This window comes from Hypanus sabinus, chromosome 25 (assembly GCF_030144855.1).
Source record: "Hypanus sabinus isolate sHypSab1 chromosome 25, sHypSab1.hap1, whole genome shotgun sequence".
Lineage (NCBI taxonomy): Eukaryota > Metazoa > Chordata > Chondrichthyes > Myliobatiformes > Dasyatidae > Hypanus > Hypanus sabinus.
Genome location: NC_082730.1, coordinates 52,390,284 through 52,408,669, shown reverse-complemented (window position 1 = coordinate 52,408,669; position 18,386 = coordinate 52,390,284). Strand labels below are relative to the sequence as shown.

Sequence of the window (18,386 nt, the reverse complement as noted above, 5' to 3'; positions counted from 1 at the left end):
TGTTCCCACAATGTGTGGACTCACTTCCAAGGACTCTTTTTCTTATGTTCTTGATATCTATTGCTTATTCATTTATTATTATATATTTTTTCTTTTGCATTTGTAGTTTGTTGCCTTGTGCACATTGTTTGTCTGTCTGTCCTGTATGTTACTTGGACTTACTGAGCATACAGTATACCTTTGATCATAAATCTACTTTGAACTTTGAATGGGATTTGCAGATTAAACTACTGCAAACATTAGAAAGAAATACAATATTCAAATCTATCAGCATAATAATCTGTCAGCTGTCTCGGAGGACTGCTGGGCAAGATGGCATCAGCGAACCAATTTTTCGGGCGACATCTTTCAGAGGGTCAATCATTTCAGTTTTTCTACATCTTTTACTTAGTCTTTTTAATCTTAATTTTGTTTTTGAAACTTTTGGAACCTGTGACTTACAGTCTGTAGTTTGACTGAGTGAGTATGCGCTCTGCTGTCCCTGTGTAAATCTAGGAGAGAAATGTGGGCACGAGCTACCGTAAGGAGAAGTTCAGAGATAAGATGAGGGGGCATGATCAATAACATTTCGCACCGATTAAAGTATTGAAGAAGACTGAAGCATTGAAGCAAATGTGGAAGAGTTCTTGGAGAGGCCGCTGGCCTCAGAGGGACTGCTGGTTTGTAACATCACCCTCGGAGAGGCTGCTGGTTTGTGGTGCTGCCCTCGGAAGGACTACTGGTTTATATCGCTGCCTTCAGAGAAGCCGCTAGTTCATGATGCTGCCCTTGGAAGGGCTACTGGCTCGTGTCGCTGCCCTCAGAGAGACCACTGGTTTGTGTTGCCACCATTGAAGGGGCCATTGGGTCCCGATGTTCTCAGAGATGTTACTGAAATTCTGAGATTTACGGATCGGTCTCTTTCCATTCTATGTTTTGTTTTGTCTTTCTTGTTGCTGATTGGTGAGCTGGTGGTTTGGGGTTTGATGTTGTTGTTTCTCCATGTGGGTGATCTGTTAGTGTTCGGGCGAGGGAGGAGTTGGGGATTTGGTGTTTACGAGTTCTGTTTCTTCTTCTTTTCATGCGGGGGGGGGATTGATATCTTTCTTTCGTCTACTTCTATGGTTTACAGTATTTAATGGTTATCTGGAGAAGACAAGTCTCAGAGGTGTATTCTGTATACGTGCTTTGATGATAAGACAAACCTTTGAACCTTTGCTAATCCAGCAACAACAACTTGAGACTGACAAGAAGCAATGGGGGCAGAGCGTTTCACTCAAATTACATTTTGAATGCAAAAATCAATTTCTATGCAAATAACATTCACCTCACAAGGACTCGGGAACCGGCAGCCTGCTGCTGCAACTCCTCCACAGCTGAAGGGACAGAACGCCACACCTGAAATTTCATTCTTGTGTTTCTGTCACTTGCTACACTTCCATAAATGCCATTTATGTTCTTTTAGGGAAACATCACATTTACGTACCAGCAAAGCAAGATTAGATGATGTCCTCATGTAAAATTTCAAGTATTAAGAGGCAAGAAATCTATAGCACAGTACCACTCAAAGGTTAAAACATATTTGAGGACAAAATAAGACCAGTTCCATGAAAGGTAATTAGCTTCAAAAGGGCTGGTGACAGTGAAGGAAAGAAATTGCCTTCCAGGTTACCTTACTTCCCTAGTACTGATTCACACTAGTATCTTTGATACATCTTTTCTCTTTGTAGATGTTGAGAGGTTATGTCTGTTCTTATTAGGTTGTTACACTGTTCAGTTTTAAGAATCAAAATTGGAGAAAAATTCTCTGTGAGTTAATGTTGGCAGGTCATAAGTCATTTAAAATAGGAAATGTAACACATAATTGATTGGGTGAACACCTCCTGAACACCTAATTGATTGGGGTTAAATATTTGACATGAGTGGTGGATGATGCAAACTGTGAAGCAGAATCAATTTCTGATTGGTCTGCAGTTCCCAAGCAGTTTCCACTAATCTGAACCACTGGCTGTGAAGAAATAACCGCATATTACTGAATAGTGTCCAGACATTTTTAAAAAAGCACATGACCTATCAATATCTACAAAGAGAAAAGTACTTGGAAGGTAAGGTAACCAGAAGTCAGACAAATCTGTGTCAAAGGCAACCTATAAAGAGGGCCATTTGTGATCATTTCAATGACTCTACTAGTTAGAAGATACTGCCAGTGTTCTTCAAACTTCTTGGAAGTGAGAAATTGTTGACTAAGGCAATGTTAGGCTCATAGCAGAGGGAATGTAAATTCATTCCTTTTACATCTGATAATTTAATGGAGTACAGAAATTTTGCCTATTCAGCAAGAATCAGACCTCAAAACACAGCTTTTGATTACTAACCCACAATGACATTCATCATAGGAAGTGCTGGTTTATCAATAAAACAAAAGAAATATCACATTGCATTAAAATCAAAGTTTTACTGTCAAGAAGGAAAGGAAGATAAATGTAGAAACACAAATGAAATTGAAGAACAGAACATGGAAAAAATGAATAATGTGGTTATTATATAAAATACTCTGACAAGGACATGAGCTGGGGTTCCTAGCTGACGTGAACAACACAAGAATGAAAGACCACAAGATATAGGTTGAAGAATTAGGCTGTTTGGCCCATTGAGTCTACTCTGCCATTTCATCAGGTCTGATCCAACTTTCCTCTCAGCCCCAATTGCCTGCCCTCTCCCCTTATCCCTTCATGCACTGACCAATCAAGAATTTGTCAAGCTTTGCCTAAATATATATATATATATATATATATATATATATATGGCTTGACCTCCATGGCTGCCTGTGGTAAGGGATTGCACAGATTCACCACTCTCTACTGAAGAAATTCCTCCTCATCTGTGATCTAAAAGGACACCTTACTATTCTGAGACTCTGGATTTAGACTCTCCCACTATAGGAAACATCCTCTCCACATCCACTCTATCAAGACCTTTCACCATTTGATAGGTTTCAATGAGATCATCCCTCATTCTTCTGAGTTCTAGTGAATACAGGCCCAGGGCCTTCAAACACTCTTCATGTGACAAGCTATTCATTCTTGGACTGACTTTTGTGAACCTCCTTTGAACCCTCTCCAGTTTCAGCACATCCAAGTGAGGCCTCACTAGTGTTTTATAAAGTTTCAACATTACATCCTTGCTTTTGTATTCTAGTCCTCTTGAAATGAATGCCAACATTGCATTTTGCCTTCCTCACCACAGACTCAACCTGACAATTAACCTTTATGGAATCCTGTCCAAGGATCCCCAAGTCCCTTTGCACCTCAGCTTTTTGTATTTTCCCTCCATTTAGAAAATAGTCAGCCCTTTCACTTCTTCTACCAAAGTACACGACCATACATTTCCCCACACTGTGTTCCATCGGCCACTTCTTTGCCCATTCTCCTAATCTCACAAAGATCTTCTTTAGCATCTTCACTTCCTCAAATCTATTTGCCCATCCACCTATCTTCATATCAACTGCACACTTTGCAACATAGCCAAATCATCGACATACAATGGAAAAAGAATCGGTCCCAACACAGACCCCTGTGGTATACGACTAGTCAATGGCAATGAGTCAGAAAAGGCATCCTTTATTCTCAGCAACACGTGCAACATGCTGGAGGAACTCAGCAGGTCAGGCAGCATCCATAAAAACGAGCAGTCAACGTTTCGGGCTGAGACCCTTCGTCAGGACTGAAGAGGGAGGGGGCAGAGCCCTATAAAGAAGGTGGGGGGAGGGTGGGAAGGTGCAGGTGAAAAACCAATCAGAGGAAAGATCAAGGGCTGGGGGAGGGGAAGCAGGGAGGGGATAGGCAGGAAAGGTGAAGAAGGAAAATAAGGGGAAAGCACTAAGGGCAGTAGAAGAAGGCAGAATCATGGGAGAGGTGATAGGCAGCTGGAGGAGGAGGCAGAGTGAAACTGCAATGGGGGAAGGGGGAGGGAGGGATTTACTGGAAGTTGGAGAATTCAATGCTCATGTCAAGGGGCTGGAGACTACCCAGATGGTATATGAGGTGTTGCTCCTTCAACCTGAGTTTGGCCTCATCATGGCAGTAGAGGAGGCCATATATGGACATATCCGAATGGGAATGTGAAGCAGAGTTGAAGTGGGTGGCAACTGCGAGATCCTATCTGTTATGGTGGACGGAGCAGAGGTGCTCGATGAGGCGGTCTCCCAATCTGCGTCGGGTCTCACCAATGTAGAGGAGGCCACACCGGCCACACTGGATGCAATAGATGACCCCAACAGATTTCCCTTCTGCCGTCATCAATGATGCCCTCACTCGCATCTCCTCCATTTCCCACACTTCAGCCCTCACCCCATCCTCCCGTCACCACAACAGGGACCGTGTTCCCCTTATCCTCACCTACCACCCCACCAGCCTCCGGATCCAGCATATTATCCTCTGCAACTTCCGCCACCTTCAACAGGACCCCACCACTAAGGACATCTTTCCCTCTCTACCCCTCTCTGCTTTTCACAGGGATTGTTCCCTCTGCGACTCCCCGGTCCACACGTCCCTCCCCACAGAACTCCCACCGGGTACTTAACCCTGTAAGTATAAGTGCTACACCTGTCTCTACATCTCCTCTCTGTTCACCATTCAGGGCCCCAAATAGTCCCTCCAGGTGAAACAACACTTCACTTGTGAGTCTATTGGGGTCGTCTATTGCATCTGGTGCTCCCAGTGCGGCCTCCTCTACATCGGCGAGACCCGACGCAGATTGGGGGACCGCTTCGTCGAGCACCTCCGCTCCGTCCGCAACAACAGACAGGATCTCCCGGTTGCCACCCACTTCAACTCTGCTTCACATTCCCATTCGGATATGTCCATATATGGCCTTCTCTACTGCCATGATGAGGCCAAACTCAGGTTGGAGGAGCAACACCTCATATACCATCTGGGTAGTCTCCAGCTCCTTGGCATGAAGATCGAATTCTCCAGCTTTCGGTCATTCCCTCCCTCTCCCTTCCCCCATTCCAGTTTCACTCTGCCTCCTCCTCCAGCTGCCTATCCCCTCTCTCATGATTCTGCCTTCTTCTACTAACCATAGTGCTTTCACCTTACATTCCTTCTTTACCTCTCCTGCCTATCCCCTCCCTGCTTCCCCTCCCCAACCCCTTGATCTTTCCTCTGATTGGTTTTTCACCTGCACCTTCCACCCTCCCCCCACCTTCTTTATAGGACCCCTGCCCCCTCCCTCTTCAGTCCTGACGAAGGGTCTCGACCCGAAACATTGACTGCTTGTTTCCATGGATGCTGCCCGATCTGCTGAGTTCGTCCAGCATGTTGTATGTGTTGACTTGACCCCAGCATCTGCAGTGTACTTTGTGTTCCCTTTATTCCCACTCTTTGCCTTCTGCCAATCATCCACTGCTTTATCCATTCTTGATTCTTTCCTGTAATACCATGGGTTCTTAACTTGTTAAGCAGCCTCAAGTGTGGCAAGTTGTCAAAGGCCTTCTGAAAATCCAAGCACACAACATCAACAAAATGCTGGTGGAACACAGCATCTATAGGGAAGAAGCACTGTCTTGCCTAACAAATCTGTTGGAATTCTTTGAAGAAATAACTTGGTGTTGTGTACACGAGGAAATCTGCAGATGCTGGAAATTCAAGCAACACACACAAAATGCTGGTGGAAGGCAGCAGGCCAGGCAGCATCTATAGGGAGAAGCACTGTTGATGTTTCGGGCCGAGACCCTCCGTCAGGACTAACTGAAAGGAAAGATAGTAAGAGATTAGAAAGTAGTGGGGGGAGGGGGAAATGCGAAATGATAGCAGAAGACCGGAGGGGGTGGGGTGAAGCTGAGAGCCAGAAAGGTGATTGGCAAAAGGGATACAGAGCTGGAGAAGGGAAAGGATCATGGGATGGGAGGCTGAGGGAGAAAGAAAGTGGGAGGGGAGCACCAGAGGGAGATGGAGAACAGGTAGAGTGATGGGCAGAGAGAGTAGAGATGAAGCAACACTCAGTTTGGAGGAACAACACCTTATATATCAGCTGGGTAGTCTCCAACCTGATGGCATGAACATTGACATCTCTAACTTCCATTAATGCCCCTCCCCTTCTTACCCCATCCCTGATATGTTTAGGTTTTTTTCCCCCTCCCTTTTTTCTTCTCTCTCTCTGCCCATCACTCTGCCTGCTCTCCATCTACCTCTGGTGATCCCCTCCCCCTTTCTTTTTCCCTAGGCCTCCTGTCCCATGAATCTTTCCCTTCTCCAGCTCTGTATCCCTTTTACCAATCACCTTTCCATCTCTTAGCTTCACCCCTCCCCCTCCCCTCTTCTCCTATCATTTCGCATTTCCCCCTCCTACTTTCAAATCTCTTACTATTTTTCCTTTCAGTTAGTCCTGACGAAGGGTCTCAGCCCGAAACGTTGACAGTGCTTTTTCCTATAGATGCTGCCTGGCCTGCTGTGTTCCACCAGCATTTTGTGTGTTGCTTGAATTTCCAGCATCTGCAGATTTCCTTGTGTACACAACACCAAGTTATTTCTTCAAAGAATTCCAACAGATTTGTTAGGCAAGATTTCCCCTTGAAGAAACCATGCTGACAATGGCCTATTTTATCATGTGCCTCCAAGTACCAAGACCTCATCCTTGATAGTCAACTCCAACATCTTCCCAATCACTGAGGTCAAACTAACTGGCCTATAGTTTCCTTTCTTCTGCCTCTCTCCCTTCTTGAGCAGTGGAGTGACATTTGCAACGTTTCAGTCTCCTGGAACCATTACAGAATCCAGTGATTCTTGAAAGATCATTGCTAATGCCTCTGCAATCTCCTCAGCCACCTCTTTCGGAACTCTGGGGTGTACACCATCTGGTCCTACCTTCAGACCTTTTAGTTTCACAAGAGCTTTCTCTCTGTTTATGCTAACTTCATACAATTCATGTCCCCTGACAGCTGGAAATTCCATCATACTGCTAACGTCTTCCACCATGAAGACTGATGCAAAATACTTATTCAGTTCATCTGTCATTTTGTCGATCCCTTTACTGCCTCTCCAGCATCGCTTTCCAGTAGTCTGATATCCACTCTTGCCTCTCCTTTACACATCATTTATATGAAGAAACATTTGGTATCCTCTTTAGCTTATTTTCAAATTGCATCTTGACCTTCTTAATGACTTTTTTAGTTACCTTCTGTTGGTTTTTAAAAGCTTTCCAATCCTCTAACTTCCCACTAATTTTTGCTTTAAAAGGTGATAGCAAACATGATAAATATCTGACTAAAATTTGGATTTGAAGAAAACATTACCTTTCTGGTTGACGTTGTCAATGCCAGGTAGTAAGGAGTGATCAGAGACAAAGTTAAATGGTAGTAGCATGTGACTCTCACCATTTCACATATTGCAGATGATTCATTGGCAAACATTTGGTAGATTTTTTCATGCTTACATGTACAATGTTTGCGCATAGAAAAGGGAGGGGGAGCTACAAAGAAACAAATCAATTAATCTCAAATTTGGAAGCAGGCCTTTGGAAGTTAGGATGATTGAAATCCATCTCTCTCTTCCAAAATTGGAAAATGGTTCTGAAAGACGCAGTAATGCAAGATAATTTACGAACTGAATGAATGCTTGAATTGGCCCAAAGGGTTGAATGGCCAGTTGCTGCTCCCACATTTCTAACTCTGGTGCAACTGACACAGTAGCTAATGTAAAATTGCTTGACAGCAGCATGTAACTAGGCTACAAGAAGAACAGATAGTGTCTTAGCACCTCTACAAGAAAAAGAGGCACTTGGATAAATGGGGCACTGATGGATGACTGTTCTCCGGGGCATTGACAGGGATGTTGAAAAACTCTATATGACACTATAGACTTCGACTTGGATTGAACATCTGGATATCTGACTGCCCAACCACACGTGGAATTGAGTATTGTGCGAAGGAACACTAAAGCCTGAAGAGCAACTGTTATGCTTTTATTCAAAATAAATAATTGACTCAAACTTACTTTTTCTTTAACCTTCGATCTCTCTCTGCTTGTGTTCCAAGTTTGCCCAGAGTAAGGGAGTCCTGAATAGTCATTTCTGCATCCAGAATGCCACCTGGTTAACAACAAGTGAACATTAAGAGAACTTTACTATCACTGTAATTCAACTTCCAGTAATTAAAAAAAATTGAAATTGGGATTCCTAAATCTACTGGTAGCTTGAAACACGAGAATATCACGCAGCTGTAAAGTTACAAAAGCAAAAGGAGTGCAACAATGAGACACCAGTGTTTCCTAGACTCATTGGTGACCCATATTCACAGTTTTCCTTTTGGCATGTTCCCTTTGCGGGTGTTAGTGCAAGATGGCAAGTAGTGTTCAGAAAGCAATGTAACAGGCCTGTCACATGTGGTCTTTGATATTTCACTCCTCCTGCAATGACTCCAAAGTGATATTGGCAGATATTCAACACTAGGCTTGGTGGATTTGTTCTATTTAGATGCATATACAATGTATGCTGGAAAACAAGAAGGAAAGAAAGAACATCTACCAAAGGAAAATCTGGGGCACAAACAAAGTTTGCCAAGTTAAGACTAATTGTGGATTAATTGGAAGTATAATTGGAGTACTTTTCCACTAAAATCTACTTCTATTGAGCCTTCTCAATTCTTGTGAAATGATCATTCCAACCCAATTGCATAAATGAGGTTTTCTCTGGAATTTTATGCTATTCCATAATATTATAATTAACTTCTATAGATGTGTTGTGGAGAATATATTGACTGGCTGTATCACAACCTGATATGGAAACACAAACACCTTTGAGCAGAAAAGTCTGCAAAAAGTAGTAGATGTGGTCCAGTCCGTCAAGGGTAAAGCCCTTCCCACTGCTAAGCACATCTACGAGGAGCATTGATGCAGGAAAACAGCACCCATCATCAGGGACCCCCATCCATCATGTTCTTTTCTCACTGCTGCCATCAGGAAGAAGGTAGAGCACTCAGACTACCAGGTTCAGATTTAGTTATTATCCCTCAATCATCAGGCTCTTGAACTAGAAGGAATAACTTCACTTAACCTATTGACTCGCATTCAAGGACTCTTCATCTCAGGGTCTTGAGATTATTGCTTACTTATAGATTATAATTATTTCTTTTTTTCTCTTTCATTTTGTAGTTGCAGTTTGCTACCTTGTGCATGCTGGTTGTCCGCCCTGTTGATGAGGTCTTTCATTGATTCTATTATGGTTACTGGATTTTTTGAGTATGCTCACAAGAAAAAAAATCCCAGAGTTGTATATGGTGACATATATGTACTTTGATAATAAATTTACTTCGAACTTTTGCTGCTTCTGTTCTACAAGAGGAATAAAAATATACAGTTTAATTAAAAACTTCTCTGCCTTCCGTGGTAAATTTAGCATTTAAATTATTAATGAATAAAAAAATAGAAAAGTACTGAAACTGTGGCGTGATTTAAATTGCCACTACTTACCAAAATATCCATATCCTGTGAGACATGAGAGAAATAAACAACATATTGATTTATTTGCATGCAAAATAAGCAACATACTTTACAATGTTTCAGCAGGTACTTTAACATTTCATTTTCATAATCAAATGTTACCTGCAGTAGGTGAAGAACAAGGTGGGTCAAAGGGCACTTCAACAGCACTTTAATCCTTTTTTTTGACAATTCTCCCAATGATTTCCTATTTCCTTTCACTAAAATACTGCTTCTCACTACTGCAGAATATACCACTGATAGTTGAGAACTTTTAGTAAAATTCCCAAGTGAGAATCTGGCCTGTCAGTACTGGTTATCTGAACATCCATGAAATGTATTCAAACTTAACATACTGCATCTTATGCACACATGCTTTCCAATGAATTGCAGTCAGTTCTGTGGAGCCAAGATGGGAAGCAAAAAAGAAAATCTGATGTATCACCTAGTCTGGGATCAGACAGCCTGTACAATGAGACTGGGCTGAAGGATACTTGTTTCTGCAGCATTTATAATCACAACATCAAACACCTAAGACTAGAGCCCTCAATCCAGTAGTCAAAGAAATGTAATTTGTTTAATCAAATATGTTGATACTGATGTATTTCTTACCTCAACCCTTAAATACTAAAAACAGCAAAGTCATCTTAAAAGTAGTATTCCCCCAGTCCTCACATACAAAAAGTACATTGAAGGCCCTGTTTCTCTGGCTGCCCAGAACTGATGCAGATGTCATACACTCCCATAAAGGGCAAATGTTTCATCTCTAAGCAGCTTAACTTCAATGAGGTGAAAAGCCAGAGATGTTGAACTCTGAGAGTCATGAGTCTTCCAACAAACCAACTACACCCGCCTTCCACAAACACCCATCTTTGGGATGTGGGAGGAGCTCCTGGAGGAAGCCCATGCTGTCACAGGGAGAATAGATAAACTCCTTGCAGACAATGCTGGGTATTGAACCCAGGTCACTGGTGCTAAAAGGTGTTATGCTAACCACTGTTACCTCTGTCTCAACAACATATTCCCTCCCTTGTCAGTCCTAAATGTATTGAGCGAAGAGTATTATTTCTTTTGATGTCCTGCTGCTCATCTCCTGTTACCACAAAATACAACTTATATATACTTTCATCTAATTTTCAATCCACATCAATATTTTAGCACCAAACTAATGGGATATCACCTTCTGAGAATCCATAACGCACCACATCCACTGGTTCTCCCTCATCCAACAGTTTCACTCTCCAAAAAATTCCATTACACTTGTTAAACACAATTCCTTTCACAAATCTTTGATTTGACTAATTTCAACAACTTTCCTTGTTCTCTGGTTCCTATCACAGGTGTCCCTAGGCACTTCAATCCAGTTCAAATTTCAGCTCCAAGCTATTATAATCAAACCTGAACCAATAAACAACATAAATATTAAAATTATGGTCAGTATTTTATCAGTTGCTGTGATTTCAGTCATCAATAGCCAAATACAAAACACAAGAAAATACATTCCACACATTAAAGCGAAGAAGAAGTTAGTACCTGAGGGAGGATAGAAATGCAAAGTTGAAGTGCAATTTGATTAATGATTTGGATAGTTGCGAAAGCCACTTAATTTATGGTTTGGTGGATAAAGTTCATCCCTGCTAAGTTTTCATTATTTCCATTTTCCCTTAGTTTTTTTGTTATTCATGGAATATTTATTTTTATTTAGAAATACAGCACGGTTACAGGCCTTTTCAGCTCCAAGAGCCTGCACCTCCCAATTAAATCCATGTGACCGATTAACCTAATAAGCCATACATGTTTGGAACATGGGAGGAAACCCACTTGATGACTGGGAGAATGAACATTATTGTTACAGATGTGGTGAACTATGTGCCTGTCGGGACACGCCCCTGCTGACTGCTCCTGTGGCTCCTCCCACAGGCCCCTGTATAAAGGAGACCTGCGGCCTGAAGGTCGGCCTCAGTCTCCAGGACCTTGTATGATAGACACTCACTCCTGGTTCCTTCTTCCAGTCAATAAAAGCCGATATCTCGCCTACGTCTCAGTGTGAGTTATTGATGGTGCATCAACAGACAGCTGTGGAATTGAAGCCCAGTTGCTGGTGCTGTAATAGCATTGTATTAACTGCTATCCCGCAGTTCTAGTTCGCCTGTGTTAATTATAGAGGAAACACAAAAAATACTCAGCCTCCACTCATTTCTTGTTATACACTGACTTGATAAAGTTATTTACATTGTGGTTGCATGCCTGTTGATTAACCAAAGGACAATATTCCATTTGATTGATCTTAGTTCACTTAAAGTATTAAATCAGAGAGGGAGCAGAAACCAGATCCTCTTAATCATCAGTAAGCCTATTAGCAAGATGTGTCTATGTCCAAAATCTCCATCCAAAAGTAGTCAGATTTAGATTTCTGCCCAACCCATGCCTTGTGAACCTTGAGTTTTGGCAGGCTTTACATTGAACTCGATATCTCGCACACACATCCCAAAAAAAGTGCAAAACCTGGCTGACTTTTCTCTCCTTACTCAACCAGCACCACAGCAGTGCCACCTTTAATCACACCTGCTGGGCTTTTAAGCACCAGATGATTGTATATATCTTGATAGTTAATATAATCTTTGAAATCCAGCTGTACGTACCATGAACTGAAGCCATTTCCTTGCTGAGCTGGCCCAGCCGTGCCTTCTCCTTTTTGCCAAACAGACGGCCTATAGAAGATTTAATGCCTTTCTTCTTTGAACCCTTATGCAACGAGTCTTGGCTGCTGTTGTTGCTACTGGGATTGCTAGCCAGCTCCTCTGCAGTCAGTGTGCTGAAAATCAACCATTGCAACAGCATTCAAACAAATAAGTTAATCACAAAAGGCCAGTCAGCAATCCAAAAGACCCTGAAATCAATTATTAACAATTTGATTCAATTTTCAGTAAATTATGTGTCCAGAAGTTTACCATTAAGTAATATTAACTCAGTTTGCATGATGTATTATCATTATCTAGAATCCCATGGAACCAGAAGATACTTTAGATGTTCTATGCTTTTAAGTGACATGTTGTTATTCTGATTCAGAATGATATATCAGGTACCAGCTTCAGTACACATAACAAGTTGTGGAGAATCAATATCACAATTTAGGAAAGATCGATTGGCTTTGAAGGGAAACAGCAGAATCATCAGAAAGATGCAGCATGGGCTAAAGGAATTAAATTATGAGGGCAGATAGTCACATAGTGCCTTGAAATAGAAGTATAAGCAATGATCAAAGTCTTTTTTTTAAGATGAATACAATGGATTTGATAGTGAAAATTGCAGGAAATTACTCTGATGGGGAGATCAGAACAAAGGGGGATTTGTTAAGATTAGAGCCATGCAGTTCAGAGGCTGATTTGGCAGGATTTCTTTACACAAGCATAGTGGAGATCTGAAACTCACAACCAAAAACTATTGAAGCTGGAATTAATAATTGAAAAACTGGAAGTTACTTTACTAAACGGCAGAAACGTTACCCTTGTGCTTCTGCTCCTATGTAAGAAACTCAGTTTCCAGAACGTTCTTTGTCAGGCAGCAAGTTCAATTCTCTGTAATCATGAAGGAACTGGCTGGTAATGTTGTTGGATATTGCCACAAGAATCAAAGATTTCAAACGTTTGCAATTCAGGAATGATGCTGGGAGCTGAACCACCAGGAGGACCAAAAGGGCAGGTTTCACAAAATTGATTTTGAATTCTTTAATAACATGACCAGTGACAACTATATTTAAAAGAAATCAGAAACATTTTTTACATTTGGTACTTTAAGATAATTTTGTTTTAAAATTTACTATGTTTTATGCTTCACATAAAACACATGAACACCCGTCAGCATTGTCCAAGGATGATATTGAGAAGTGAATAGCTTGTTATAATTTATTATCCTCTCGCAACAATAACAAACCCTGAGTATTCAGTATAAAATGAACATTTCTCTCTTAAAGGCTCCGTGACGTTTCACTATGTGACGTGTACAAGGTGTTATGGACACTTCCTTTTTAAAATGTTTATTTTAAAACTTATTTATAGTACAAACTAGACAAGATAACATGTGGTAAATTGTTAAAAAAAAACATTTTAACATTCAGAAGCAGTTTCTTAGGCTAACTATAAGAAAGAAAAAAATATTTCCTGTTGTCACACCACATTATGCAGGTGAGTTATTTTTGAATGGGAAATTAATTACTTTTTGTTGTATAAATGAAATAGAATTTATTCAGGTAGTGGCAATGAGTGAATGATTTTTACTTTAGGGATGTCTTAATGGGATATTGGTGCAAAGCATTTCAGAATCAGTATTAATCTTTCCAAATCTATAAGAGTGCTTTGTTGGTTTAATTTCTCATGAAACTTGAATCCTTTACTTAAATAACATGACCAGTGCCAACTCTATTTAAGTGAAGTCAGAAATATTTTTTATTTGCTACCAATCTTCAGGATTACCGTTCTCTTTGAAACTCATTGACTTTTAAGATATATATATTTATGACCTACGCTTGTCAAACATGAAATTCTCCTCACCCTCGACCTTCTTCTTGACTTGTTGACTGCAGTGAGTGGGCAAGTTTTTCCAACCTTACGGTCCGTGGAGATGAAGGAGGTGATGTTTCACATCTGATTGTTGTTTTATCTTCACGGTTGTCCTCCCTTGACACTGGAGACTAAAGCACATATTGCAAGGTGAACAAGGAGCATGGGTAGAATTGCTATATTGTATATATCTGATGATCCAACAAAATATGCAAGATGTCAATTAGAACTCTCTGAAACCAACAGTCTGTTATCTTCTCCCATTTCAGTGTTGAATCCTGTGATAAAGGATTTCTGGGGAAGTGCAGAGGCAACAACAACTTGTATCCTGAAAGCAGTTTTAAAACTCTTCAAACCGCACTGCCAATTAGAAAACTTAAAATCAGGAGTGTATACAGTAGAAACAAAGAGGAAAGTATCAAGATGACATCGTGTAGGGGAAAGGAGAGGGGCAAACACTCCAGAGTACTATTAGGATGAGAAACAGCTTCCTCCCATGCCATGAAAATACTGAAGTCCCTGCCATGGTCTCACCATGTATGAAGCACCAGTAGCATTACTATTTACTTTTTGTCTTGTGTTGTGAATAAACCTCTAAGATATTTATTAATTTAATTTTGGTAATATTACTTTATGTGTTATGTGTGAGTTATATGTACTGTCTTGTATAGCTTGGTCCACAGGAATGTTGTTTCATTTGGCAGTATGCATGTATATGTTTGAAATGACAATAAACAGGAACTTAAACTTGAGTAGCTGAATAAAAGAGAGAGGATGCTTTGGACAAGAGAATAAATTAGGACGTACTTGCTGTACTACCACAAGTGTTGATGGAAGCAGTGTGGGCTGAGAACAAGGAGAGATATATAACCAACAATGGGACTTCAGATTTTACATTTCGAGGCCATAGGAATTCAATAAATGTTAGTACTGATGGCAGTCAGCCAGATACAAAGGATGATGTAGCAAAGTGGCAATAGAGCTCATGAGTTGGGTTGAGTGGAATACTCATGAAGAAATATGGGAGATGTTTGCAGGCAATGAAGATTTGAGTAATGCACTTGAGGGCATTGGAATTAATAGCACACAATGCACAGTTCTTTCCTATCCCATGTGCATGAAGAGCACAGGAAGGAGATGAAGTAGTGTGGAGAGGAATGTGGGGCATGCAACTGTACAGAATTGTGCCAGGCTAAATTGAATTCATTGGCCTTCTCAAGGTCCAACTCATTGACAATTTCACTACTCAATGGTAAACAAAATATGGGAAAAAGAAATGATCCCTCACATCCTACTTTTGCTTTTTCCACAGCTAAGAAGACTAAATGATAATTTAAAAAATAAAGTGCAACACTAATTCATGGTTTCAGCTGCAATAAAGCAAGTGCCTCAGTATATTTGTTCAAATAAGAGAAAACAAATTACCAATGACCGTTCCTGTTTGCTCATTACACTGCAGACAGCAAGGGCTCACTGTGTAATGCACAATATTGGAATAGCTCTCCCAATCTTCTAAGAAGAAGTTCACAGATGAAGAACAATTGAATTAGAGTTTTATAACCAGAAATGTAAAGGTCTTTGCCATGAAACTTGAAGGAAGATTTCTGTCCATAAAGATCTAGGAACCATAAAGGTGTTGACTGTCTCTTTTCCATTGCTACAGGTTGTCAATTGAATATAGCTCAACAGCTGTGATGCCTTCAAGTTCAGGTACTGATACACTTTTAGATATTAAAAGAACCGAGGAATAAAGAATTATTGCAAGAAAGTAACACTAAGGTAAAAAAATCACCAAGATCTTAATGAATGAAGAGCAACCATCAAGGGGTTGAATATGATCTTGTATTATTATATTAAATTTATTGACCAGCCAATCCTGTTAAATTCATGTTGTTTTCATGTGCCATATACTCCACCAAACTCCTTGATTACTCCTGCTAGTCTATTCCAAGCACCTACCACCAATGTTCTCTCCAATACTTTTTTTATAACTGCACAGACCACTGCTCTGAGCAGGAAGTTTTTACACGGCCTGAAAACTACGCAACACTTTCAATTCACATTATATAAAAGAAATTCCAGCTGTACGGCAACAAAGGCTATGTGTGCAGGAGAATTTCAATGACTGTGCGGCCGAGCACCCACGCAGCTTAGAGGGAACAGTATCTGCATTAAAATCCTGTCCCTCACATCGCCTTTAAACTTTCACTTTTTCCTTCTAACCTTAAAGCATGACCTCTGGTCCTTGACATTTCTACCCTGGGGAAAAGATTCTGACTATGCTATCTTAACTCATAATTTTAAAAACTTCCATCAAGTCTCCCCTCAGCCTCTGATATTCTAGACAGAACAATCCAAGTTTGTTGACCTTTTCCTTATAGCTCATAAACTCCAGTGCAGACAGCATCCTGATAAACCTCTTCATTTAGTAAGATTGAGACACAAGATGGAAAACTGCAGGAAAGCCAAAGGTTGAAATGATTTATTTACAGAGCTTCAAGTAATGCAAGAGCACGATTTCAGGGAACATTGACCAACCCATGATAACCTCCTGTTCAGCTATACAATCTAGTTGTGAGACTAATATCCTGTGATAGTTTTCTGAGATTCCTGCCTACCAACAGTAAAGAGACGTTATTTGGAAAATCAGAGTAAGTAAAAATCAAAGTGACTTGCAAATAACTTGACCAAGGCAATCTGCCAACCATGCCAATGTATCTCAGTCTTTTCTGCTTTCTGGTGACTAAGAAGTAGGGAAGTTTTTTCCTAAATGTCTGCTTTACCTAGCAAGGAAGAGAGATATAGTCTCACCAAAGTGATATATACAACCTGTGTTGCCCTTAAGGCATTTATTTAGCTTTATTACATTTTCGCTTTAGTAATTCATTTGTAATTATTTTTTAGTTGAAGTTAAGGTTGATAACTATGTTGCAGTTGTTGAAGGTAAATTCATTATCTGTGATATATCGTGACATGTGATGATGTCATACCCGGTTTCCCTGCGTCTTGTGGGTAAATACCAGTTTGGAGAAACTAGAAGGTGTGTGCAGGATCAGCACGAGAAAAGTTCCATTTCCACGCACTAAGAAACATCATAGAAGCAAGAGCGTAAGTTCATATGACAGTTGAAATGTTGAAGTCTGTTATATTGAATATGCTGATTCTGTTAAAAGAAATGAAGGTTGATGAGGTTTATTTTCTTGTGCTATTGAAAGCATTGCTGGAAAGTTTGTGTTGAAGTGTATTTAAAGCTGTTGATGGCATTGGTAGATTCTGACTGTACGTTGTACTTTAACGAGACTTTAATGTAATGTGGTTTGTTGTAGTTTTACTTTTACAAGTATTTATGATGTAAATGTGATGCTAAGAAGGAAACAGATACTGTATATATTTTGTATTGTTTTATCACCAGTTTTCACCATACGTTAATGTGGAAGAGTAAAGAGTAAACGGTTAACCTTACTGTGATGCTGTCCTCATTGGCTATGGTTTAACTTGGTGTTTAGTTCAGAGTTTCTACACCCTGCACGAAAACACTACACAATCTGATGTGAGTTGCCTAATCTCAGCCAACACAGTTATAGGGTAACTGCAACTAGCTACAGGATTCTCAGGTGAAGGAAAGGCAGAGACTTCAACATTGGTTACTTGTAGCTATTGACTTTTGGAATGTATGCTGCTACATGAGGATGGGATCAGACATTGCCCTGTGTTCATAAATTAAGCATCAACATGTGAGTAACTTTAACATTACTGGTATTTTCTGCAAAACCATTGCTATGCCCTAGGTAAATGAAAATAACAAAAATAAATCATGGATGAAGGAGCATTTTAAAAACACCATGGCTTATAATCATGACCATCAGTTCTATTTACCTTCCGACGGTGCTTCCTTAAGTCACTGGGCTGAACAGCGGTTGCAGGAAAGAGAGAGAGACAATCAATGAGGTCAGGGAGATAAGTCACACGTACATCGACTCATATAGTACAGATACTAACTAAAAGGGAGCTTGGTAACCTGAAGGCTCCCTACACATAGGAGAGAAATAATGTCAGAGCAAAACACTACTTAGGAAATCAGTTACTGAGGATAATATTCACGATTATAAGAGATATAAGCATTATTAGGCCATTTGGCCCATCAATTCTGCTTTGCCTTTCAATCCTGGCTGACTTTTATTTCAACCCCATTCTCCTGTCATCTCCCCATAATGATTAATCCCCATACTCACCACAAAACCATCAATGTCTGTCTAAACTACATCCAATGGCTTAGCCTCCATCACACTTTGTGGCAATGAATTCCATAGTTCCACCCTCTTGGCTGAAAAAATCCTCCTTGTCTCAATTATAAAGGAACACCTTTTATTCT

The 18,386-nt window shown here is 40.4% G+C and overlaps 1 protein-coding gene across 1 annotated transcript in view; it reads right to left on the bottom strand.

The window, feature by feature from the left end:
* Nucleotides 1–18,386, bottom strand: part of ppfia4 (PTPRF interacting protein alpha 4) — a 219,228-nt gene that overhangs the window by 41,842 nt on the left and 159,000 nt on the right. The window contains exons 16-19 of the mRNA XM_059950617.1: nt 17,891–17,920; nt 14,006–14,145; nt 12,098–12,270; nt 7,974–8,067 (exon numbers count right to left, since the gene is read on the bottom strand). Of these exons, the coding sequence (XP_059806600.1) occupies nt 7,974–8,067; nt 12,098–12,270; nt 14,006–14,145; nt 17,891–17,920 (437 nt within the window). The remainder of the gene's footprint in view (nt 1–7,973; nt 8,068–12,097; nt 12,271–14,005; nt 14,146–17,890; nt 17,921–18,386) is intronic.